Source organism: Festucalex cinctus, chromosome 7 (genome assembly GCF_051991245.1).
Source record: "Festucalex cinctus isolate MCC-2025b chromosome 7, RoL_Fcin_1.0, whole genome shotgun sequence".
In the NCBI taxonomy this organism is placed as follows: domain Eukaryota; kingdom Metazoa; phylum Chordata; class Actinopteri; order Syngnathiformes; family Syngnathidae; genus Festucalex; species Festucalex cinctus.
In genome coordinates, this window is record NC_135417.1 from 10,920,917 (window position 1) to 10,942,560 (window position 21,644).

General features: G+C 41.0%; 3 protein-coding genes across 3 annotated transcripts; all 3 read right to left on the reverse strand.

Moving 5' to 3' along the window:
• Positions 1 to 263: 263 nt before the first annotated feature.
• Positions 264 to 13,895, reverse strand: sphk2 (sphingosine kinase 2). Its single transcript, XM_077526902.1, has 8 exons — positions 13,702 to 13,895; positions 9,366 to 10,650; positions 7,365 to 7,514; positions 6,298 to 6,392; positions 6,101 to 6,216; positions 5,776 to 5,985; positions 3,544 to 5,047; positions 264 to 2,616 (listed from the first exon to the last, which is right to left on the reverse strand). Exons 2-8 carry the CDS (start codon positions 9,850 to 9,852, stop codon positions 2,554 to 2,556), a joined length of 2,625 nt encoding a protein of 874 aa, XP_077383028.1. The 5' UTR covers positions 9,853 to 10,650; positions 13,702 to 13,895; the 3' UTR covers positions 264 to 2,553.
• Positions 13,896 to 14,075: 180 nt separating this feature from the next.
• On the reverse strand, positions 14,076 to 17,487 carry rpl18 (ribosomal protein L18). The gene is made up of 7 exons (XM_077526903.1): positions 17,411 to 17,487; positions 16,756 to 16,842; positions 16,423 to 16,530; positions 15,683 to 15,781; positions 15,435 to 15,558; positions 14,614 to 14,683; positions 14,076 to 14,213 (listed from the first exon to the last, which is right to left on the reverse strand). The coding sequence occupies exons 1-7, from the start codon at positions 17,411 to 17,413 to the stop codon at positions 14,138 to 14,140; spliced, it is 567 nt and encodes a 188-aa protein (XP_077383029.1). The 5' UTR covers positions 17,414 to 17,487; the 3' UTR covers positions 14,076 to 14,137.
• Positions 17,488 to 17,871: 384 nt separating this feature from the next.
• LOC144022799 (mpv17-like protein) lies at positions 17,872 to 20,274 on the reverse strand. The gene is made up of 4 exons (XM_077527919.1): positions 19,771 to 20,274; positions 18,484 to 18,554; positions 18,379 to 18,408; positions 17,872 to 18,287 (listed from the first exon to the last, which is right to left on the reverse strand). The coding sequence occupies exons 1-4, from the start codon at positions 20,090 to 20,092 to the stop codon at positions 18,168 to 18,170; spliced, it is 543 nt and encodes a 180-aa protein (XP_077384045.1). The 5' UTR covers positions 20,093 to 20,274; the 3' UTR covers positions 17,872 to 18,167.
• Between the last annotated feature and the right edge of the window lie 1,370 nt (positions 20,275 to 21,644).

The following is a 21,644-nucleotide window of genomic DNA, read 5'->3' on the forward strand; positions in this document are numbered from 1 at the left end:
AGTCTGAATATGCTTTTTTTTTTTTTAATATATAGATAAAGTGTTTCCGCTCAGCTGTGTATTTTTTTTCTTCTTAAAATACAATATTTTGATATAAAACTTAAAGTTACAAAGAAGCATCTCGTACATGTCATGTACGTGTACTTAATTTAATCCTGAAATCATTCACAAAAACTGTTACTCTTAGTTGGATGTGTAGTGTAATTGCAGTAGTTAAAAGCAACACATTCTCGATAACAGGAGATAAAACAATTTACTCAAAACCGGTTTTGTTACATTTATTCAAAACATATACACCTATGACCTGCACAATGTAGTCATGTATTTTCTTCCATTATTTTAGTAATAAATTCAATTTCCTTACAAATAGGGCCACTTTAGCTGAGTGCATGGCATTATTAAGAGGCCTGGGCATAATAAACAACAAATACATTTGTTCACTTTCAACATCTCTTCATATTGTACATTTCGGCAAAAAGTGTAAATTGTGATGTTTTTCTATGTGGTGTTGTTACAAACCTAGACTGTTATGTCATTGTGGTAGACTAGCTGTACTGTGCAGAAACAAAAGAAAATACAATGAGCAAAATAGCAGCCTCGTGAGCAGTGAAAAGTAGTCCGCTTTTTGTGACTTTCAACAGGATTATAATACAAATGCATTGATATCTCCAGGCATGACCAGGACATGCACTGTGCTGACAAGGACCCAAACAGTTCACACAACTATCTTGACTGATTGATACAGTGCACATGCTATTGATTTGACCAATTCATCAGCAGGTCTCATAATTACATTTACACAAAGTAGGTCATCATTTGTCACTCTCTGTTGTCTGATTCCACTTAAAAAAATTAAAAAAAATAAAAATATCCGTGCAGTCACTTAATACAAAGCCCAACTCATTGACATGATTTCAGTTTCCAACGTTGTCAACCAAATCTCCATCAACTCCTATTGTGAGAACGAAAACAATTTTTTTATTTTTTATTTTTTATTTTTTTTAGCTAAAAATGTAAAACAAATGGACAAATGTAATCTCTTTTACATTGATCCTTTCGTGTAGCATCTGCTCTAAGATACTTTTACAAGTGCTTTCTTTCCTGGAAGTGACTGCACCTAAAATATGAGTGCATTCAGTGTTTTTTTTTTTTTTTTTTTTAAACTAACCCCTTTCACACCGCCTCTAAAAGATGGCATTTCCCCTCCCTTTTTAATGTTGTGGTTCAGTATAAACAATATGGAACTGAGTCCACTTTCTTTCTAGTGACCAAAAGTTTTTAGAGAAACAAGTCATTCCTCGGCTGATCAGTACAAAAATTTGAGAAACTAATAGTGTTAGATGTTGGCAGCAAACGAAACACACTTCACAACATCAGCAGCAGTTTGACAGATGGTGAAAAATTCTTTAAGAAAAAGAGGCTTCAAGCCGTTTACTTTCAAGTTAGACGTGTATTTTAAAACAACCTCATCACTTTGAATGTCTGTCTGCTAGCTTAATGCTAACAACGCCAAAAGCCATGGGCGGTGTTAGCCTTTAAAGCTACCCTATTAGCAGTTAGTGACCCCAAAAACACACAAACAAAAACATTAAAATAGTCTTTTTGACCATTTATGACTCAAAACATCTTCTAATTAGCAGATTAACACCTTAGGTGTTCACAATGTGTTCACAATATTGGCCTCTGGTCAATAGTTTTAAGACTGAATTTGGGTTCAAATTTCCCGCATGCTGCCTGTCAATGAGACGTGGTGTCAAATCAAGTTTATTTGTGTAGCCCTTACTCAAAAAAAAAAAGAAAAGAAAAAAAGTTTCCTCGCATGCGGCAGAATAATTGTCCACTTTCCTTTCACATTAATAATGCGGGTAGCCGGTTAGTAGTAACCGTCAACTAGTGGACTAGTCTGCACAGACCATTTCTTGGTTGAGTTCTGCATAAAAGGTAGAAAAATGCCTTCTGTTCTGGCTCTGTGTGAAAGAGGCTTTCATGTGCTGCACCAACATCACGTTAAATGTCCTCCAGAGGATTATTGAGTGCAGTGTAATGGAAACATCAAATACTCTTGCGCTGTAAAGTAAGTGAAATGAAGTTGGTTAACCGCTGAAGCTGTAACTTTGTATCGTGTCGCTTGCAAAGTCAATTGAATGTTCATCTTTCTCCCTGTAAGGCAAAATTCTGGTAGTGCTTCTGAGCATGCATACTATCATGTACACATGCACCCAAATCATGCACAATCTGCGCAAAATAAAACAAAAATCAGCTAAAAGTATTCCCTCGTTATTCCAGGCTGTGCAGTTTTCATGCGTCTGCGGGTTCGCTAAGTGTAATCCCACAGCTGTGCAACGCGGTGCAGTTTTCATCCATTTTTCTAAAACAAAAATTAATCCCTACATTCCTGCTCTAACGACACGTGGCTCGGAAAGGTTTATCCCTTTTTCGTCAAACTGTTTTGTGCAATCCAGATTACTTCAATCCGTCATCAGCATACATGGCAAGAGAAATGACATAATTGAGAAGCGAGTGCGCTTTTGATCAGCTTCAACCAATCCCTGATTAGAACCTGGTGAACTGCTCTCCCGAGTCACCAACAATGAGGCGCGCCATGGAGGGATGAACCTGCAACGAAAGGATTACATGTCAAAAACATACAAGTGACGTGATTTAAGTCAACATAAAAAAAAAAAAAAGTGTTATATGCAGCCCCACGAGTCTAAATATGTTATTCTGTTTAGTGGAATATGAATTAAGCAGCAAAATCCAGCCGTTTTTATCCATTCTCAGGGGGCGGCCATTTTGCCACTTGCTTTCGACTGAAGATGACATCAATGTTGCTAAGGTCTCGGGTAACAACCAATCACAGCGCAGCTTCAGACAACAGGTGAGCTGTGATTGGTTGTTGCCAGAGCAAATGTGATGTCATCTTCAGTCGACGGCAAGTGGCAAAATGGCCACTCCGAGATGGATGAAAAACGCTAGATTTTACTTCATAACTCATATTCGGCATTTGAGGTCACATATAATATATTATCACAAAATGTTTAGGGTTGACTTCCACTTCAAGAAAATGTTAGACAATTGAAAGGGATTTTATGGTATAATTTGAAATGGTCACATTGCAATCTCATAACTACATTAACAAGGCTAGTTAGTCTCCTATAAGGGTCATGGACCCATGAAGTAAATCTGCACAATACTAGGGGATGGCCGATTATCGGTGGCTATTGGACCTTTTCAAAATATTAATATTCAGCCGGAGTTTTGTGGATTAAATGCTTATTATATAATATTTCTCTCTCATGAAAGAGTAAATGTTGTTCAGTTGCTATGGACAGGAAGTAAAGGACATGAATGGCTGACAGAATGTTTTTCTGTCTGAATTACATCCTTCTCGAGCCTCTCAATTCCCCTTTAAGACGCAATGATGACTGCAGTAAATTGTATATTGTATTTATTTAGATTTGCTAACGCATTTTGGGTGTTATGGCGACTGTCTGCATGGCAAGATGTAGAAAGAAAGTTCCTAAAAAAAACAATTCAACTGACCTGCGCTTGCAAGGGCCCATATGGCACCAGCTCTCCGTCCACAGTGAGGGTCCCGCGCGCGGACAGAGGCTGCAGCCGGAAGGCGCGGCAGGAAACGTGGCTGACGTACGGCGAGCTGACCGAGTGATGCGTTCCCCTCTCCATGGCGAAGAACAGTCGTAGCAACGTGGCTCTGGATATGCCCGCCCGCACAAAGGTCAGGTGGATGAGTCCGTCGTCGAAGCGGGCCTGCGGCGCGGCGTGGAGGTCGGCCCCCAGGTGGCTCTGATAAAGGGCCAAAACCAGGACAAAGTCCCCTTCGATCGTGACCCAGTCTCGCGTGGGGAGGGGTTGGTCCAGCGGGGGCAACAAGTCGTCTCTCGGGACGTTTAAAGGCAACGCGACGTAAGGACGGTTCTTCAGCGGTCCGGCCGGCTCGGCGATGTCGAAGCTGAACGAGGAGGACGCCGTGCGTGCGGGCGGCGTGGGCGAGGCGGACCCGGGCGTGTTGGGGCGTGGGGCCAGGTAGGACGAGGAGCGCGGGGAGGCGCACGAAGGCGACGACGGCGGCGTGGGGGACAGCGAGAGGGACAGCGAGGGCAGCTTTGGCGGCAGGGAGTTGGAGTGGGAGTGCTGCAGGAGCGACAGGGGCCTCGGCCGCGAGGAGTTCTGGTTCTGGTCCGCAGTTCTGGGTTTGTAAGAGAAGGGGGCGTGGCGAAAGGGGGAGGAGATGGTGAGGGCCCGCTCACGGGCGACATCCAGAGGGTAGACCTCTTTCTGGTAGTAGCTTCCATTCAGGTCCTCTGCCTCCTCGCAGTCGGCTTGACCGAACAGAGTGTTGGCGATCTGGCTTGAAGGGGCGGAGTTCTTCCTGAGGGTCCGCCGGGCTTCCTGGAGTCCGTCTTGGTCGGTGAAACAACCTTCATCTGCTTCCAATTCCTCGCCAAGCTCCTCAGCGTGAACCGCCCCCTCACCTTTTACCCCATCCCCGGCCGGATGCTCCTCCTCCTCCTCCATCTCACTCGAGTCCTCCTCCGTTCTCTCCTCATCCTGCTCGTCTTTAATCCGCGCCAGTCCGCCGTCGCCTCCCACGTTACAGTCACCCCGTTCCCTCTTCAGCCTGGCCTCCTCCATCTCAACCTCCCCCTCGTTCTCCTTCTCCCTGTCCTCCATCAGGCTGCTGGCCCTCACCACGCCGGCGCCGCCTCCCCGAGCTCGCTCGCGTCTCCGCTCCCTTTCCCGCCGCCGCTCCTCCTTCTCCCGCTCGCCCTCGCCCCGCTGCAGGCTCCGCTGCTCGCTGATGCCCATGTCGGAGGAGGTGCGATGGATGGGGGGTTTGCAGTAGCCCTCCAGGCCCTCCGTGATGCTACGGGAGAGGGGCCTCCTGGGCGGGGGGGGCGTGGCATCCGGCGACGAGGACGCGGCGGCGGGCGGGAGGTAGGAGAGGCGGCCCTTGTAGGAGCGGAGGGAAGCGATGCGCACCAGTGTGCCCAGAGTGAAACGGGCGGAGCCCAGGCCTCGATACCTGCCGGCACATGACAAAAAAATAAAAAATAAAATCAGCTCAGCGAAGATCAGAACTACATTCAGCGCCAAGGTCGAGTTCTGCCATTTTTATTTGGGAGGGCTTGATGAGTCTGATACGCCGGCACTTTAAATTGCAAGCACTTTAGGGCAAAGTAATGAGACAAACAGCCAGCAGAGGGTAGCAGTGCACCATTTTAGACTGTTTGCCAACTGTTTACAGTGGAGGGGGGTGTAAAAAATAATCACAGAACACAGTATTTTGTGGATTTTTCAATAAACTATTTGATAACTTCGCACCACGAAAAGTATATTTTGCTTCTTTTTACCTAGTAAAAGACTTACATAGTGCTTGTGCTAAAACAACAAAAAATAATCACGTTATGTTTCAAGTTGTTATTATAGGTGCTAGCTAATACTGGCTCAACATTTATGCTGTCAAACGTCACATGGCCAAACTCAGAAAACAGCTGAGCCGTGATTGGTTGTTAAGCCCTGAGCAACTCTGATGTCATCTTCAGCTAACAACAAATCACAACTCATCTTCAGAAAACAGGTGGCAAAATGGCCACCCCCTGAGATGGATAAAAACGGCTGGATTTGGTGCCTAAGTCATATTCCACAAACGAATTATAAACCAGAATGCTGCATTTAGAATAGTAGGGGAGCAAACAAAATATTCTGATAAAGAAACTTTTTGGATTGTTGACGTTTACTGTATTATCTCACCTCTCACTTTCGATGTCCACGTCCGACACGAATCCCCAGGCGACGGACAGGAAAGAAAAGTGCCTCCTGGGCGCGGCAGTAGCCGCGCGGTTGCTGTTGGCGGTGGGTGGGCTCGTCGTCACGGAGACCAGGTCCATGGGCCGCACGCCGCCGCGACACAGCAGGAAGCAGCAGTTCAAAAGGAGCGGCTCCCGAAGGCACATGTCATACCTAAGATGCCAAGACGGCCATCACATTTTTATTTTATTTTTTTTTTAAAGTTAAACGAGGTCTCGAAACAATTAATCGATTGTCGACTGGATTGTGAAGGAGCAACGTTTCCTACCCTGCATGGTGATTGACGGAGCCAGCCAGCGCGTTGCCGGAGCCGCAGGGCAGAATGCCAACAGGCGTTTTTATTGCTTGCTCCCAATCTGGACGCTCCATTAGGCCGTTTATCACCTGCCGGATCGGATCAGAGCGCATCGGATCACGATAATGGCGCGTGTGACATGCGTAACCTTCACCTTTATCCATTCTCACCTCGTGCAGGAGGCCATCTCCAGAAATGATGACCACGCCGTCCCACTCTGGGAGCGATATGTCCCTGATAAGCTCTCTGGCGTGGTTTTGGCGCTCTGACGCAGATTCAGACACAGTAAGCAATTTGTTACAACAAAAATGAGTACACATTAAATTCTGTAGCGTAAATTTTACTCTAAATAGATTATTTTTGGTTGCACTATAAAGTAAAATTCAAATTTATTCAAAGTATTTTAAGTGTTTATGAGAGAATTTGCCTATCCCATGAAAAAAAACTATTTTCAGTTAGTAATTCACAGTAAAGTTTATTAAGAAAAAAAAGTTACACAACGGTTACGGAACGAACTCACAACATACTTCAGGTTGGGAGACTGTCACTCTACCACCTGCGCTATGCCACTCTTACTGTTGCTACTAATATCCAAAAGGAGACTTTATTGAGTGACTTTATTTAAATAATAATAATAATAATAATAATAAACTAGTAAATTGTAGTGAAAATCTCACCTTGCAAAATTTACTTAGTATTTCTGAGTGAGAAATTTTTCATAGGTTTTTATCATGGGATAGGCTAACTCTCTTGCACACACTAAAGATACTGTCCGTCTGTCTGTTAGCTAGCTAACTGGATGGATGGACGGACAGACAGACCTAGAGATAGCTTGCTATACATAGTGATAGCTGCTGAACAGAGATATTAGCTAGCTAGTTAGCTAGCTAGCTAACTAACCGAATGGATGGATGTGTGAATGGATGGATGGATGGATGGATGGATGGATGGATGGATGGATGGATGGATGGATGGAGAGACAGACCAATAGAGATAGCTTGCTAGACAGAGTGATAGCTGAACAGACGTTAGCTAGCTAGTTAGCTACCTAGCTAGCTAGATAACTGGATGGATGGATGGATGGATGGATATTTCACTCTCTTCCAAAGTGTAAATTTTACTCTGCTCAGAGTGGGACCAAATAGACTATTTAGAGTAAAATATAATATACTCTACATAATTTACTGTACTGTGTAGCATAAATCTCACGAGGGTTCGTTTGCGTTGGCGGCGCTACCTGTCTGTATCAGGTTGTAACTGATGTTGGCCTCCCTGATCATGGGCAGGATGTGCGTCTGACACCACTGCATTGCCAGTCCTCTCCCGCTGAAGGGATTGACCAGCAGAAGTAGTCGCCTGGGACGAGGTAGGAGGCTTCGGGAAAATTCTGACAAGAAAAAAAAAGGGGCGGGGGGGAGAAAATTCATTAGTGGGGCAACATAATCGCTTCGTTATCTTAAAAGCAGGCCAAGTGAGATGTGACGTCAACTGTCGCCACAGTTTTGTCCAGGATTCACAGTACTTCACACAACTCAAGTCTGTCGGTAAATAATTGTTAATAAAATGACAGGAATCTTCCATCCAAAGCAATATTTCAACCTTTCACTACTTCCAAACAGACAATTCTTATGCGATACGGCCACATGCTCAGATTAATCTTGGCTTATGTAACAACAATCCACCCGCGCTCAAGCACAACTCAACAGAAAAGCACTGAAAACTCATTCGGAGCACTCCAACAAACAACAACAGAGCAAACAAAAGAGGAGATGATGGATGGAATACGTGGCTGGGTTAGACTGGGGACAGCCATGTTTATGGCTACAGTAAACACGGCGAGATGATGAGGTTTTAGTTGAGGTCAGGAAACAAAAGGAGAGAGTGAGATTAGACACTTTTAAGAGGCAAAGGAGGGAGGAAGGAGACAGGAAAGGAGGTCAGACGCTGGTGAAGTGCAAAGGCGACTGAGAAAAGGTTAACGCGCAAGACGCGAAAACTGGTAAACAACTCACAGTATAGTTAACACGAACGTCCACATAACAAATAAATCCATTTCAAGGGTTGACCCGCTTGTTGTTTTTGTTAACAAAAACGTCCGCATGTCTTGGTCACTATGACATCAAGTTATATTTAGCAACAATTTACAAAGGACGCAGGAATCAAAATGGGAGGAAGAGAAAAAGAGTTTTGTAGTCAGCTCCATTGAAACAAAGAAGTATTTTTAGTGCCGCTACTTAAAGGCAACGTCAATACAGTAGTCCCTTTAGTAAGTTGTACTGTACTGCAATCTTATCAATAGTTGTTTCAAACTATGACTCAGGCGACTGTTGACAAATCCTACAAATGCGTGATTGCGAAATCTTCTAATATTTGGAGGTGCAGCACTGGATTTTTGCTCTTCATGACCTGAAAGCCACGATACATAAACACGTCACAAACGTAAGAATGCTTCAAACTGAAACTTGGAAAATTTGGCTTGTATTTTAGTACTGAAACAGTGATTCTCAAAAAGTGTGGTAGAGGCACCCTCTAGTGGTATGACAAAGAAACACTGCCTGTGTACAATTCAGTTGTATTTAACTTTTTAATCAACTCATTTTCTTTTTAATTTTTAACACTTGTTTCTTTTAAAACTTTTATGAAGGAACTATTATTTCGTATTTACCATGTGTTATCTATTTTATATTTTATATATTTTAGCACAGTGTCACTGTTCAAAGTGCGTGCATAATTTTACATTGGCTTATAATGATAAACACTGCCAGTCAAAAGTTCTGAAACACTTCCTTAATAAATGAAAAATCTAACAAAAAATATGTATTTTCATCATATAGTTCTTTTTTTAAGAAACTATTTTCTTAAGATACATCTTGCGTACAAATATATATTAATATATGACAAATATGATTATTTTTCTTTAAAAAATTGAACTTTTTTTTAAGGTACATCCTGTTGTGTACAATATATATTTATATATTACAGATAAATATAATTTAAAAATAGTACGAAACTAAAAATGAAATAAAATTATAAAATAAAAAATATATATTTCAAAAATTTGATTACATATTTTTATTTTATTCCATTAAAATGTTGAATACTCTTAAGTTAGCCATAATAACGGTAATACATAATAATTATCCTTGAACATTAAAAAAAAAAAAAAAAGATTTTAGATTGATAATTTAAATAATGTATGAATAATGTGAAATTTCAGCAACCAAACAATCGTACTCACCCGTTTCAGCGGTGACCGGCACCCCTCGGAGTAAACACTGCACGGCGGCCGACCAGCGCTCCGCCTCGGTCCTGCTCTCGGCCAGGTACGCCCTCACCTGGCGGCGGCGCGACACCCCTTTGCGCCGTTTCCCCGGCGGGTACCAGTAGAGCACCAGGAGCGGGGGCGCGGGGGCCCGGGGGCAGCTGCATCCCACCAGCTCCGACAGGGGCAGCAGCAGACGGGCCTCCTTGCCCGGACGTGGCGACAGACGCTGGACGTGGATGTGCGCGTGGGTGAGGGTCAGGGCGTAGTTGGAGGCCGGGGCCAGTGTGGGCGAGGCGGCTGGGGAGAGCCCGCCGGGACTGTTGGGGGAGCTGTTGTTGCTGCTGCCGCCGCTGCTGCTGCTGTTGTTGTTGTTGTTGTTGCCGCCGGACCCCCAGCTGGCAAATTGTCCGTGAAGGAGGGCTTCCGATGGGGGGAAGGAGGACGGTTCTGGTGAGCGCATCCTCGCTTGCTGGAGGCGGACGGTATTTACCAAGGCAAAAAAAAATAAAAAAATTAAATATGTGTGTAAAAAGCTGAGGCGGAGTTAAAATATACAACAACAAAAAAAATCTGTCAGTTCTTGAATTTACAATAAAAAAACAGTTTTTGTTCCCATGTGTCCTTCTCAGTGTCTTCAATTAGTTTCCAGTTCATAGTGTAAAATGGAAGCGTCCAGTGTGTCTACAGTTTACTCCCGGTCAGCTTATAATTTAACATAAAACAAGTCATATCCACCAGATAAAACAAAAAACAGCATCACAACTTAAGGCAACTTAGCAGCTACAACATCAAGAATATATATATTTTTTTAAATAATTAAACAAGACATCAAGTTCCACTTAAGAACACTGATCAAATGAGTAACACTGAAAACAAATCGACACCTTGACTGCACAAGGAGGCTCAAAAACGTCATTAAATAAACATTTGCGTTGAGGCTGCCAGTTACGGGCTGGATAAAAAAATGTTTTTTAAAAAGTGCAGAATTGTTCTTGATTTGGACAGGAGGTTAATATTAATAATAATAATATAATGAAGGACAAGGAGTGCCTTTCTTGCTTTTATCTGTCCTCCATCTGAGTGGCGGCAACAGCAGAGAGACAGGTGGACGGGAGACAAAAACAAAAATAAAACGGACGTACACGCAAAAAAAAAAATAAAAAAAATAGGAAAACAAGAGACAAGGTCCAGGTGGCTCCTTTGTTCATGTCATTGTAAAAATTCCAAGCGTCACGTTCCCTCCCGCAGGTCCCGGCTCCTGCAAGGAGACGACGACTCAAATTAATTGCAACTCAACTTTATTTAGAAAGGCGCTTTAAGAACAGCAAATTGAGAAATAAATTATGAAATTATAACCTCCTGGTTACAGGACAATGCGCTTTTACCAACTGTGCCACCGAGCAGTATCAGACACCTGGTAATGATGATAAGTTACAGTATATATGTATGGAAGTGGGCGTGGAAAGCGATGCTTAGAAAAAGTTCAATGACCGCCCCATTGAAAATGAATGGGGAAAAGTTGATATTAAATATTAAATTGTGCAAATACTGTAAGTAATGTGGAATCAGACGATATATACCCTGGGAGGCGTGAATTTTTGAAGCTAGTTGAAATTTGAATGATGTAAATTGGAGCTATTATGTGAGAGTTGTTAGGCGGCAAAAATGTGTGGCGAGTACATGGCAATACCTTTGAATTCACATTTTGTGCCTGTAAAATGAGAAGTTTTGTGAATTTGTCAATGAAAGCGTAGCTCTATGATGTTAACAATAGTCAGAGAAGAGGAAGATGAAAGTATTAGGGGTGCATGATGCGCTCATTTTGTTTTTTGCTGAGACGTGTTGTGAGTCAAAGTCACACTGGCAATTTGCTGACGCACAACTTGACTGTGAAGACAACGACCGCGTCTGTCTGCTATTTCTTACACTTTGGCCATGCAACATGTGCAAGACTGGTTGGTATCAGTAGGCCAAGATTGACTTAACATACCATTTTTTTTTTTATTTTTTTTTTTAGAAAACTGAGGTTTTCCTAGCATTGTTAGGCAATTAATTAAAGAAAGATTTATTTCATTGTTGCCAATTTCCACAACTGTTCTCCTGCTATGGTGTAACAGACTAGCCAAACGTCCATGTTTACTGCGATTGTAGTTTACAAGATTATTTGAGCCGCTGAGAAACTAGCATTAATTCATATGAAAGATATACTGTTTGACTTCATTGCTAACTTAGAAGAACAGACTTTTTGTTTTTCCCCTTTAAAAATGCAGATAAAGCTAAATATGACGAAACTGACACAAATGTACTGTGCGGTATTTTGCATTGTGTGTTAGCATTAAGCTAGCAAAATTTCCTGAGGCAAAGTTATTTTCTCTTGGTTTTTAAAGGGATACTTCACTTATCTAGCTCTTTTCAGCAGTAAAAAGTTCATATTTTGTCTATAATTAATTTGATTTTTTTTTAATTATTATTATTTTCCATGTGCAATAACTTTTAAAACATGTCAACTGAAAATAACATCATACATTCTCAGGTCTCAGGTAATGACCAATCACGGCTCATCTTTTTTCTGGGTTTGGTCATGTGACATTCGCAAGCTGAGCCATGATTGGTCGTTAGAACATGTGATGTTATTTTCAGTAATCAGCAAGTTGCAAAATGTATTTTTAAAAGTACTAATAACATGAATAATGATGAAAATATCACATTGTAGACAAAAAAAAAAAAAAAAATTACTGCCAAAAAAAATATGACTTCAACTAGTTTTGGATTATTATTATTATTATGCGATGACTATGCTCAAATATTCCAATTTCATGAGGCGCTCATCTCTCGCTTTCAACTTTTACGACAGTCAGGAAGCATTATGCAAGCTGCGCCGCAGACTGAATCAATGCCTGGCTGATGTCCTGTTTTGATAAGCGTCGCGTTCCAATTGGAGCAGCCCTGCAGCCATTGTTGCACCTTTGGTCCTTGAAACAGGGCGTGGACACGTCAAATAATAATACAAGCAGCGGGCTAATTTGGACTCCTGCACAATGAAGCTGCTGTTGACTGACTTGTGGGTGTATTTTTGGGCATGTGTGGGCAAGCTCTTGCTTTTAACCCCTGACTGCATTTTTATTGTTAGACGCTCAGCGGTAACATTAAGCCGTCAATCTTGTTTAGAACAGGGATTCCTTAACAGCTCAAGATCATAATTAGAAATATGACCAAACTTATTCAAGTACATTGTGTATTGGCATTAAGTAGACACAAGCTGTGCATATGAAATAAGGGATTTCTTATAGCTTTTGGCAGTTAATGACATATCAATATTTTTACTTTTTGCTTTAATTTACAGAACTTTTGGGTGATTGCTTCATGTTTCAACAAGCAAGTTGTGGTTGAAATGTATTTTACTGTGTTCTTTTATGCTCTTTGTGACGATTTTTTTTTATGTTTACCGTGTTTTTTATGCTCTTTAAGTTACTTTAATGTTTGTGTTCTTTATGTATGCATTACATCGCTATTGTGACATGAATTGTGCATGACTTTGTTGGCCAGATCATCCTTAAAGAGAACTCGGCCTAAAATTCCAAATGTTTAACTTTTTTCGTTTCCTTAATGACGTTTTAATTGATATTGATTGACAGCGAGGATGGGTTTTGAACTACAGCAGTAACACCAACAAAATATTTTATTCTGAGTAATACATTCGAAATGAATCACCCTGCACTAGCACATTTTTTACTTTGGACAGTTAACGTATCAGCAGAAATTTACTCATTTTGGGAGCCTAATTAACATAAAATGGAAAACTGCGTGTGCTGGTTGAACTTTAACCAACCAGTGTTATGCGGATGTTAGCTGGCTAGACTCTTGATAAGGAGATCGAGATTAATTTCAAAGTCCGAGCTACACAACATACCAATTAACAACGAAGCCTTGTAATTCGTCCCAAGTACACGATTGTGATTATTGGCGACTTTACTATAACGGTTAGCTAACAGTGCTAAAGTAAGGATGCGCTAACTTGGAAGCTAGCTGGATGCTTACTGTCTTCGAAGCGTAAACCGATTTAGTGTCAAATTGATCATTATCGAGCTGTAATATATAGATTCAGAATGCATGAAAAGCTGGCATTTTGCAGGTTCACGACTAGCTGGTTGTTAGTCGAATGCAAGTTGGCCAAGACGTCAGTTAGCTGAGGTTAGGGGTTAATTCAAAGCGAAGGTTTAACAAAGCGGAAACCTTTTGACATTATGAAGCAGTCAACAATGAATTCAACTGAGATGGGATTAAAAAGAAGAAAAGGACATCGCCGTACCTCATCTTGTCCGCCGTAGCAGCGGTTCGTTCTTGTGACAAGCAGTGTGCTGTGTAGTGCTGCAGGAAGTGTGCGCATTAACTGCCGCTGTTGCTGCGTTGAGCGGCGCAAAGGAAACCCAATGGCGAGAAGGAAAACATTGCAACACCCTCCGACATTCTCCAATCATTGACAGACCATCACGCACTTCCTGTTTGGGCCAGAGTGCTTCACAAAGCAGACCCGTGGATGATGAGTTGCCCTTATTACGCTTTCATGGCAAAGTTGCCCAATGGAATGTAATGTATCATTCTTCAAGGTTGGAATTCCAAGAATTCGCACACTGTCACTTCGTGGCGCCATATAAGGGGGAGAATAAAACAGTGAAGAGGAAGTGATGTTTTGTACAGCCAGTCTTTTATTTGAATCAGAACGCATGGTAAACAAAAGAGAGACTTTAGTTCTTGTAGCCACGGCTGGCTCTGCGACCACGAGCTCTCTCGAACTTCCTGCCCTTGGAACGAACGTAGGGCCTGGAGGAAAAAAAAAAAAAGGGGTTAAGTTAGCACAAGTCATTGTTAATGCACATTTTTATTTTTTATTTTTTAATGACTACAGTATAAAGCCATTAAATGTGTGACCCTAAAATCATTTAAAAGCAGTGATTCGCAGTGTGGTAACCAAATGTTCAGCTGGTGTAAAATATTACAGTGGCTCATAATTTTTAAGTTGATTTTTTTTAGGAATAAAAGCCACCATCTTGTGTTTGATGACACTTAGGCCTTGTGCATTTTAATATTGGTGGTTCTTGAAGGATTGTATCATTTTAGATGGCACTTTGTGTAAATTTGGCGTAATTCATACACATATGACTTTAATATAGCCACCTTATTATAGAATTGTACAAGAATAAATGTCCAAGTATGCACATACTTGCTGTGGCTGTGAGGAGTTCCAGGAGCTTTTCCAAAGTGCCTGTAGACCTCTCTGGCCTTGCGAGGACCTGGGGAAAGAAGCGGGGTCATTAAAAAAAAAAAGAATATACACACTACTTGATTGCTGTTAAGCTTCTATTCTTCAAAAATGATTGTTGCAGTCATCCACAAATATAATAAACATGTGGCGGTGGAGAAATTTTGCATCAAGACCTGAACAGGGCCGAATTCTCTTTTGTTGTTGTAACTATCAGTGTATAGTATCATATGTGATTAGGGCTCTAACCCCATACCAGGGTTTAAACCAGGCGATGTCGATGATTATCGTGAACTGCGGCATTGTGAAGCCCTTTGAGACTCTTGTGAGCGAAGGGCTATAAAAATGAGTTGCGATAAAGTCTCAAATCAATTCAAGCAGTCTTTCTCCTCCAGTTCTGGCTCAATACCGCCAAGAGGGAATCATGGCACCACGGGTTAATGTTTCATCAGACATGCTATAGAAAAGAACATCCATATCTGGATATTGAATGATAGCGGCTGGCCAAAACAAAGGGAGTGCGAGCATACGGTTTCCACATGACTCGTCACGACTACGTCAATTGCGCTTAATTTACTTAACACGTTGAACTGCAGTCTTTCAAGAATCCTTCACTACTACAACACATTCACACAAATCTACCAAACGAGCTTGGCATAAACAAACAAGTCAATCACATAAATCAGATTAGTAATTGTAAAAGTAGCATACAGCGAGCATGGCCTTCATCTTGACTTTTTCCCCGTCCCCCGAGACCGATGAATATGTGATGTTGTACTTACCAGACAGCAGCACTGTGCCTTGGCCTTTGGGTGCTGCCATAGCCAGCTGGTCAAAAGTCATCACTTTGCCTCCGGCCTGCAGGAGCCTGCGGCGCGCGCCGTCAGTCACCCTCAGAGCGCACACCTTCAGAGGACAACATCACACTCAGTGCAAGAAGCTTTGATACTGCCAAAAAGTCAGCGCCAATCGGCATTTGAGCATTTCACCCATAAATATTTTTAACAGCGTTTTTTTTTTCTACACTGACCTTGAGCTTGGGAACTTTCTGGATCCTGACGTCATCAGTGATGGTTCCGACGACGACAGCAATTTTGTTGTCACGGCCGGTCAGCTTCATCTTGCAGATCTGGAATGAGAAGCAAACTCAGCGGAGGAGAAATTTTATCTTAGACCTGACAATCTGAGGGGTTAACTTGAATATTAACCGGGGGAAGGAGGGAATAAAATTAAAAAAATAATAATAATAATACAGGGCAGGGCTGCTCGACTACGAAAAAGTTATTAATCACGATAATTTTGGTAATAATTTCAATCACATTCATTCAAAAAATCATATAGTTTCGTAAATAAACGAGAATGTTTAAACATTTTTACTAATATTTAAGAAAAGTATCAAATGAATTATTTTACCATAAAAAGGTGCAAAATTATAAATTAAAACAACTCCAGCAACTCAAAATTAGTATGAATATATGTTAATATTATGCCAATTTTGTAAACATGGAGTGAAATAATTGATATTGCAATTGAATTTTCATTAATTGCAAATTTGCACCACCCTAATACAGGGAGTCCTCAGTATACGTGAAAACCACCCATTCACTAACCAAAATCATAACTAGCAAGCCAAATATTTGTACAAAAAACACTAAGTTCTGAGTCATAAAAAATTAAACAACAAAATGAAAACGTGAGGGCTCCTTTTTGTGCCACATGTCCTCAATACCAAATCAAAGTAGAGAGCGTGTGAGTTCAGGTGAGACTGACCAGGCGGGAAAGTGAGATGGGAGGCCTGTTGCTCCTGCTCATGAAGAGCCTCTTCAGGACAACCTTGTTGAAGGATGCATTGGAGCGGCGGGCCAGGAATCTGTACAGCTACAAGGCAATACACCTTCAGTACATATTAGCAACACAACACCTATACAGCCCCACAAGATAGAGGCTCAGCGGTTGTTATACTAACAGAGCGGGGAAAAAATATAAGTATGTGTTGCTCTTCTGTGTGTGTTAAAAGCAGCAGTTATTTTAGGGGGTTCGGATTACCATAAACACTAATCATATGTTCATTAAACTCTCCCCAGCTATGTGTGACACACTTACCTTGACAAGGAGCCTCAGGTAGATATCCTGGCTCTTTGGCTCCTTCCTGTGCACCTTACGGTCCTTGTTATGTCTGATGTCGACTCCCTTGAAGAATAATGAGCACACATGGATTAATATCACATTCCATTCATTCATTACCTCGGTTCGTATTTCATTAAAAGCAGTTCTTTCGTTCACATTTACTCATACAACAGTTATACTATTATTGCATTTAACATGCAGTTGAGCCAAATTACATGAGTCACATCTTGAAGTCACCGTGTCGGTTTACACGTTGACACTCAAAAGCTGCCGGCTAATTAGCACGACAATGCTAACATGGCAAGTTTACCAACACTACCACATGGAACCCAAACTGATATCGAAGCAATTCTTATTTTCATATTGATACCTGTTATTTTACATTAGGGACCATTTTAAACGTGTTTTGTGTGCAACGTCATAGCTTTTAGTTTGGCTAGCTGTCGGCACCAAGAGACGAAGCTAATATGATTTGCAGCGACATATACCACGAAATCGCTGTTCAATTACATCGTAAACTGTTCCCACAATCGATCGTTTTTACATTCAAGAGGATACGCGGTGAAAATTTGGAGGATGACCGTGGATAGTCAAACTTGCGTATCATGAAAGTTAAACTAGCGCTACCTACCATCTTGGACTCGAAGGGAAAAGGGAAAAGGGAGAGCGTAAGTCTCGCGATAAATAGTGCACTGAAATCTCGCGTTCCTGATTGGTTAAAGACTAGCACAGCTTCCGGCCACGGAAAAAAACAAAACAAAAAAACTGGGCAACATTTTGAATGGCGCCTCTAGCGTCGTGAAGAATCAATGCATGTAGTTGAATGCCGACTAATAAATCAAATCTAATACATATTACGTAAAATTGAGTTAATAATAAAGATGGACAGTATTAATTCAGTGGTTTCCACATGTTTAAATAAATGTCATTAAAAAAAGAGAGCGTATGTAGCAATACTTGTGGCTTTTATATGAAACAGTTATTGTTTACAACAAATTTTAACAATGCACCCTCTAATATTAAGTAAAGTCAAATTTTATTTATTCAGCACCGATTCAAAGTCATCTTAAGGCACTTTACACATTGAGCAGGTCAAGACTAAAGTCACAAACTTGATGTATGTTACGTTAATGAACTCATAATATAAACACTAACACCTATTAATCTGTTTCCAATTTGCATGGTCGCTTCAACAGAAGAAATGATCATAATAGCTAAGCAAGCAACCCATGATATGACATTTCAGTTAGAACCTTAATCCCATGACAAACCCATTAGTATCTTGAGTAAATTAGAATGTTTCTGAAATTGTACTACACATGCTATGAAAACTGTTAGCAAAATCAAAACAGTACAGTAGATCATAGAATACAAAAGTTGTGTAAAATTCATCTGAGTTTGTGGTCCTTTTGCTGTCGGAGGTGACACAGGAAAATGGTGAAGACGAGGGCGACGCCTCCGAGGAACACGGTCCGAGCCACGGGGGGGACCAGGGAAAAGTTCACAGCCTCGGATGATGATGATGATGATGATGATAGGACAAAAAACATAAAAATAACATAAATTTCAATTCAACTTTCACAGGAAGAAAGATCTCACCTGCATTGTCGACCAGAACACCACACCGGTCTGAAAAAATACCCAATTAACATTGTATATTCATTTTAGAATAATTTACAATGAAAACAAAAATCGAGAGTGCACCTTGTAAGACGTCCAGAATTTTTCTCTCCAGTCTTGAAGAAGATCATCTTTGTTTTCTAGCATACTCAAACCTAAAAGGAGAATCGACACGAGGGACAAATTATTAGGATTGAAGATCAATGTAGACTTAATTTAAATATTGGCAACATAAACAGTCACAGCACTGTACTTACCTTTTATTTAATTACTCCAATTATCAATTCTGAATTATATACACAGTCATTCAAAGTGATTGTGAAACGTGTTGTAACTTGTCCAGCTGAGAAAGTGTACTAGAACTCAAGGAATGCAATTATAAATTAATTACATATTTAACTGGTATAATATTCCAATGATTAAGCATGTTAAATAAAATTTTCCTTTTGATAATAAAATAGTACATACCACAGGGATACAAATGAATAAAAAATATGCAAACAGTTTTCAAAGTAAAAAACACGGTTAAAAATACTATCGTTTATATTTAAAAAGGCATGTTCACTATAGAAACAAAAATATGAATACAAATTATTGTTTTTTTTGTGCAAAAGTGACCTGTGCATGGTTGCTTTCCAGCATGTTGTAAAAAAACATATATAAATACATAGGAAAAAAAAAACATTCCTCATCCCTTAACGCCTGAAACTTAAAAAAAAATAATAAAAAAAATCTAGCAGTCGCAGCTGTGTAAATCAACATCATCAGTCACCACTAGGCTGTTGGTAGGCAGAATTCACTGGGCGTGGCCTGAAAGAGATACTTGACTCACTGAGCCATTTTCAAAAGTAAAACGTTCGTATTTTGTCTATAATTAATGTGGTAACTTCGTTATTTTTTTCATATACAATTAATACCTTTAAAAAGTAATTTTTCTACTTGCTGTCGACTGATGATGACATCACCGACCAATCATCTCTCAGTTTGCTGACCAACCCCAGACAACAGGTGAGCCATGATTGGTCATTGCCAACTTCCTCAGCACAGGTGATGTCATCATCAGTCGACAGCAAGTTAGAAAATAATAGTTTTTAAAAGTATTAATTGTACATGAAAAATAATGACGTTATCAAATAAATTCTAGACAAAAGATGAACTTTTCACTGCTTAAAATGGCTCAATATCCAATTGGCCAATGTAAATCTGTATTATACTGCCCCCAGGTGGCCAGGGTGCATACACAAGTAGGAGCAGTACAATAGCCATTGAATGGATGGAAAAAAAATAATTAAAAATCACTGCTATCACTTATCACAATTACCAAGTGGTAAAACTGAACAAAAACAAACATCGTTTCAGTCGGCAACTCACCAATATAAAAGGCACTGATGGTGAGCGGCGCCGCCACCAGCTGATCCACCGCCACCTTCACCGTCACCGCTTTGACCCCGCCTCCCGGCAGCATCCTCTCCAGCCAGCGCAGCCATTGGTAGTTGAAGTTGGCGTGGAAACAGAAGCCCACGGTGGCCACGCGAGCCGTCTGGCGCCAGTCCACGCCGACGGAGGCCTCGGACCCGTCTCGGCGACCCAAAACACGCTGCTGGAAAAGGTCGGCGGAGGCGAACAGCGCCGTGTACCCGACCACGTTGCTGATGTACGGATGGGCCCTGAATGCGGCCCAGGCCCTGTTCATGGTAGAAACCTAACAAAAATAGTGTTCCATCAAAGGTGACTGATGTTTGGAACAAAATGGATTAATCCTAGATTTTAAAACAAGTAAAAACTAAGTAAGTATGAAGTCTAAATTCCTCAATCTTTGCTGTCTTTCCTCCCAAAGTTAGTCACGTCTTCCAACTTCCTCGGCCCAGAGAGACGCCCGGCTCTTCTCCCCCCGATTGGCTCTGTTGGACGAGGAGGAGCTGAAATCAATCTTTGAGGCCCTTCTCACTGGGTCAAAGTTCAGCTTCCCCCTGTTAAAGCGGCCTGGCAATAAAATGTTATATCAGCCTGCTCCAAGTCTGATAAAATAAATAAATAAAAAGAAATATCACAACCTGCTTATTAATTAACACCCATGATATATTTTTTTTCGTTTGCTGTGATGCAAAACACACACATTCTGTATTTTATAAATGGCATTATGGTGGTTATTTACCAGAAGAGAATTGTTGTTGTCACGGTGTAAATGGTGAGACAGAAACGTAGCCGTCTACTCACATCTCACAAGCTCATGTTTGATGCTAAAAATAGACCGCCAAGTAGTAAAGAGATAGAAGTCATAATGTGGGGGTGTAATTTTGTCATCACTGTAAATAAAATTGACTCTCCAAAAATGATAGTAAAGACAAATTTGTTTCTTAACACATTATACATTTCTGAAGGTAGTTATTGGAAACGTAAGAAAACTGTGTACTAATACTAAATTGTGGAGTTAAAACCAGTTTCCCCCATTTCAGTTTCCTGTTTTATTTGGGCCTAAAATGGCGCCCAGTGACACACTTGGGAGTCTGGCATGAGTCGCCAGTTCCCCACAAAATGAAAACTTGATCGTCTATTATTAGTAGGCCAATTTCTTCCCTCTTAGCGGCAGTTTGCTAGCTAGTTATGCCTACACCCTGAAAATTCATCTTCCCCGGATACCAAAATTTATAGAACAGCTTGATGTTATTTAAATTCCCAAGCAAGAATGTGCTGAAAGGAGCAGCAGAAGCCGGTTAGCTCACGAGCTAACTGGCGGCTATGCTAGCACCTCTCGCCGTAGCGTGAAAAGCGTGTAATGTAGGCCTATTCCAGCTACTAGTGGCTTCAAGTGGATATATTTTCATGGCTCAAAAATGTAGGCATGTGTAGGCAAAGGGAGAAGTTACTAGATGAAACATCCATTTTTCATTGTGGTGTGGTTTTCAGCAGATATGCCCAGTTGGAGAGCACAAAGGGCTTGATTTTTCACCATTTTGAAGCGTGATTTTACAAATATGGCAATTTTTGGCCGGGTTATTAGCGTCACTGTCTTGCTGTAGTGAGTCAAATTTTGTAGATTTAGGAGAGCATTATTTCATTTTACGGGGAATAACGACGTGACATTAAAAGGACAAACAGTGGATATAAAAGTCTACACACCCCTGTCAACATGTAAATTAAAAAAAAAAAAAAAAAAGAGAGACTAAGTAAACTTTTCCCACCATGAATGTGACATATAACAGCTACATATGAATTGAAATACATCTATTTTTTTTTAGTAAAAG

Excerpts from the sequence above, each read along its gene's own strand:
- rpl18 (XM_077526903.1), bottom strand. Across the intron at positions 15,782-16,422 it reads CCATCTCACTTTCCCGCCTG|ATCTGCAAGATGAAGCTGAC; the intron begins GTCAGTCTCACC and ends TTCTCATTCCAG. Across the intron at positions 15,559-15,682 it reads AGAAAGTTCCCAAGCTCAAG|GTGTGCGCTCTGAGGGTGAC; the intron begins GTCAGTGTAGAA and ends TGTCCTCTGAAG.
- LOC144022799 (XM_077527919.1), bottom strand. The coding sequence starts at position 20,092 with ATGAACAGGGCCTGGGCCGCATTCAGGGCCCATCCGTACATCAGCAAC. Across the intron at positions 18,555-19,770 it reads CATCAGTGCCTTTTATATTG|GTTTGAGTATGCTAGAAAAC; the intron begins GTGAGTTGCCGA and ends TTCTCCTTTTAG. Across the intron at positions 18,409-18,483 it reads AATTCTGGACGTCTTACAAG|ACCGGTGTGGTGTTCTGGTC; the intron begins GTGCACTCTCGA and ends GTATTTTTTCAG.
- sphk2 (XM_077526902.1), bottom strand. The coding sequence starts at position 9,852 with ATGCGCTCACCAGAACCGTCCTCCTTCCCCCCATCGGAAGCCCTCCTT. Across the intron at positions 6,217-6,297 it reads GAGATGGCCTCCTGCACGAG|GTGATAAACGGCCTAATGGA; the intron begins GTGAGAATGGAT and ends CCGATCCGGCAG. Across the intron at positions 5,986-6,100 it reads TCCGTCAATCACCATGCAGG|GTATGACATGTGCCTTCGGG; the intron begins GTAGGAAACGTT and ends TTGGCATCTTAG.